The sequence below is a fragment of the Tetranychus urticae genome, chromosome 3 (genome assembly GCF_039701765.1).
Source record: "Tetranychus urticae isolate SD_2017Ah chromosome 3, NJAU_TeUrti_SD_1.0, whole genome shotgun sequence".
In the NCBI taxonomy this organism is placed as follows: domain Eukaryota; kingdom Metazoa; phylum Arthropoda; class Arachnida; order Trombidiformes; family Tetranychidae; genus Tetranychus; species Tetranychus urticae.
The window spans coordinates 7,538,918-7,542,820 of NC_142960.1; the positions used below are offsets into that span (position 1 = coordinate 7,538,918).

General features: G+C 32.5%; 1 protein-coding gene across 1 annotated transcript; it reads right to left on the minus strand.

Moving 5' to 3' along the window:
* Nucleotides 1–1,233: 1,233 nt before the first annotated feature.
* On the minus strand, nt 1,234–3,519 carry LOC107366915 (uncharacterized). Its single transcript, XM_015934557.3, has 5 exons — nt 3,280–3,519; nt 3,110–3,213; nt 2,961–3,048; nt 2,112–2,893; nt 1,234–1,870 (listed from the first exon to the last, which is right to left on the minus strand). The coding sequence occupies exons 1-5, from the start codon at nt 3,328–3,330 to the stop codon at nt 1,561–1,563; spliced, it is 1,335 nt and encodes a 444-aa protein (XP_015790043.2). The 5' UTR covers nt 3,331–3,519; the 3' UTR covers nt 1,234–1,560.
* Nucleotides 3,520–3,903: the final 384 nt, after the last annotated feature.

A 3,903-nucleotide genomic window follows, 5' to 3' on the forward strand; every position in this document is an offset into this window, starting at 1 on the left:
AATGAGGCTCCAAATATAATGGATAAAAATAGCAAGCCCAATATTGAGATCGATCGAGCCACCGAGCGCTTAGCGAAATATTGGCGAAAAAATAGTGAAGGTAACCGTTGAGTACAACTGATCAACAAATTAACAATGTTACTGAATGAAGTGTCTTTAAAGTTGAGTAAACATTCAATGGCATAAGCGAGGAGCAAAGCAATAAACCATATCTTTGGGTCAAACAGAGTGAAAGTGTGAATAACATCTTGACTTATCGAAGTAGTTGGTCGATAATAACTTGCTAATCTGTACTCATCTTCGTACACAACTTGACTAAAAACACCAGATATGTTAGGTGTGTCCATGGGTAGTGGAATCCAAGTTATGTCGATCTCCTTAAAACGTCAAAGAATCATTATCCGAATCTCATCGATCTATCTCTTGATAAAATAGTTCACTTCGTTCGACTCTAAGATAACACTTACATTTTTGCTCATCAAACCCATTATTCCATCTTGGTAACCATTTTTCGTCAATTTTCCAACCCTACCATCAGCAATTACGATGTTCATCCTGTGACCACGAAAGATATTAAAAGATCAATCCTAAATTATGACGTCCAATTCAAGTGGATACAACCAATTGGCACTTACTCAAAGTTTCCATATTTAGCAAATACATCAACCATTTCACCCACTGATTTTTTGACAGGAACTACGACTCCATTCACTTTGGTAAAAAGTTTAAGCAAGCCAGCCTAAAGTCCATTGAAAAAAAACATTAATCGATTAGAAACATCATGCTAATCAAAATATATCTGTTCACAACTTAACTTGAAATACACCAATTGATAGATTCAATTTCTTTTCGCCAGTTTCAATGAGCATCGCTTTATACAAAACTTGAGTAAAACAGCAAAGTAAAGCAAACTGACGTTGTACCGTAAATGGAAGTAAATGATTTGAAAATTTCATAATTATCATGTGAATACAATAATATGTGAAACACAATAAAATGGGTTCAATTTGTTACCAAATGATTTCCAATTCTCAAAACTTATTATTATTACAAAAGATGTAGAAATATCGATCTTCATTTACAAATAAACACAAATTAAAACTTTAATTGCATTTCCTTTAAATTGTCAATTTTCCCTGATTTTTTATTTACACGATTCATGCTTGTGTCATTATTGATTTTCAATTCCGATACACGTTTAATTGAAAAGGACAGAAATTATAATAACACTAGTTAAGTATATTAATATTAACTTTATTGAATAAAATAGGAAAAAAATTATTTACTTCTCAATTTGATCTTTTGTATTATACTTTACTTTAAATTATTTGAGATAACGAGAGATCGACCAGAAAAATATCAATTGTGTAGGTAACCTTTGAGTACAATTGATTAACAGTTTAATAAACTATGAAAGGGAAAATAGTTAAATATGAAACATAAAATCTAGTCATAAATATAATATTAACTCGTAACCAGATTTTCGGGAATCAAGCATTTACACTTTAACCAATTATTGAACTGTATTACAAGCGCGGAACAACTAAATAACCCAATTTATCATAACTTGAACAATTTGGATTTACAAAAATCTATACTTTTCGTCCAGTTTGTTGAGATAATTACACATTCAATAGCGAATATACCAATAGACAATGCTATAAAGTTGAAAAAATATCTACGAATTGATTGGAAACCAGCGCTAGAAAGAGGTGAATAAAACTTTTTGGTGTTGCCTCTGTATGTGTTGCTGCTTCTGTATTGTAAGCGAAATATTTTATGTAGCGATAAATTGAAATCCTTAATAATGTCTGTAATGGCTCTTTCTTGAAATGTATCGAAAATATGAGACTGTTGAAGTCGAGATATCCTGGAAAGATTAAAGGTTTCGATTTGTTTATTTCAATATATTGAGAATCCAAGTTTGCATTGAAAATAAAGTTTAGTCGTGATTTTAGTAAATTATGCACAGAGAAGCAACTTCAAGTTGAAATTAGAGTCATCGTCGGTGACGGTGACTGTGATGGACAAATTGAACAAGATTGCTATAAGCACTTGACTTTGTCATAAACTATTTGGACAAACTCTATTTTCAATGCTGAGACACTTACATTACCATAAGACGATTTTTTACATTAACTTTAACTGGACTAGCAGTTACTAAATATGCTTGATTGACTTTGTGATATGTTCGATCGGACCAATGTAAAAGGAAACTTCTGTCTGGACGTAAAAGATAATCCATTGCGTCTACTATCAGACGAATCTTTGTTGATGTTAAGATAACATATTCTGAATTAAACTCGGCGAATAGTTCCAGCGAAGCAGAAAACTGGTCAGGACTACCTTTTTCCATGGCCAATTTGAAGACATCTCTGAAATCTTTAGTCACACCGAGTCGAAAAAGTTCATGTTCGGATAAACCATTGATGAAAATTGGTGTCTTTCGTTGATTTACCACATCACGCAAGGTATTTACAGTTTCTTCACTTGTTACAATAATCATGTCTTTATTGAATGAGGCTCCAAATATAATGGATAAAAATAGCAAACCCAATATTTGGATCGATCGAACCACCGAGCGTTTAGCAAAATATTGGCGAAAAAATAGTGAAGGTAATCGTTGAGTACAACTGATCAACAAATTAACAATGTTACTGAATGAAGTGTCTTTAAAGTTGAGTAAACATTCAATGGCATAAGTGAGGAGCAAAGCAATAAACCATATCTTTGGGTCAAACAGAGTGAAAGTGTGAATAACATCTTGACTTATCGAAGTAGTTGGTCGATAATAACTTGCCAATCTGTACTCATCTTCGTACGCAACTTGACTGAAGACACCCGTTATGTTTGGCGTGTCCATGGGTAGTGGAAGCCAAGTAACGTCAATCTCCTTGAAGTAACAACATAATTCCTGGTCAATAGGAAATATCTCAATAGCTATTAACAGTTATACTTACACCTCTACTCATCATACTCATTATTTCAGCGTAATTACCATTTCCCGAGAGTTGGTCAACTGCACTGTCAGCAATTTTGACTGTTATCCTGTGATTAAACAATGCATTATTAAAAGTTGAACTCTGTAGCAATTTTAGTTTGATCTTACTCAAAGTTACCAAAATTAATAAAATCCTTCAGCATTTCCGCGACTGGCTTCTTGGCTGGAACAATGACTCCATTCACCTCTTCGAAAAGGCTTAGGACACCAACCTACGAATCCATCGAAAGAAACATTTATTAGGAATATCACAGCAGTACATGTTTAGTTGGGCTAACCTGAAATACACCAACTGATACATTCAACTTCTCATTATTTTCAATGGGCATCCTGGCACAAAAACTGACAGAAAGATGGCAACAATAAGTAAAGGTTACATAAAGTTAATGCTTCAAATGTTGATAGACAATAAAGTTTTGCGATCATTGCAAAGGATTGCAATTTTATTTCAAAAAATCCCTTTGATAGTTAATGTGTGAATTATAAAGTAAGATTAATTCAGTTTGATATTGAAAGGTTTTCCATTTCTCACCATTCTTTATCCTTCCATAAGCTATTCAGAGAATATCGATATTTCTTGACAACTGACAATATTTCTATGATAATTGTTATAATAATAAACCTTCATTTTAAGTTATTACCTGTAACATTAGTTTCTACAATTCAACTACCATTAAATTTTAACAGCGGAACATTGTATTTGGGAATTTGAAGCAAAAGTTTCTGTCCGTCTACTTACCATGCTACAGTTATTAATAGCAAACATTTTAGCATCTAGTTAGGATATAATTTTTACAAGCATCAAAATCAAATCATTTGGAAATAAAATGAGAATAGTTATTGATTACTTGAAGGTACAAAATCTCAAGCTTCACTCACAAGAACAGTTTCATCAAATTGAA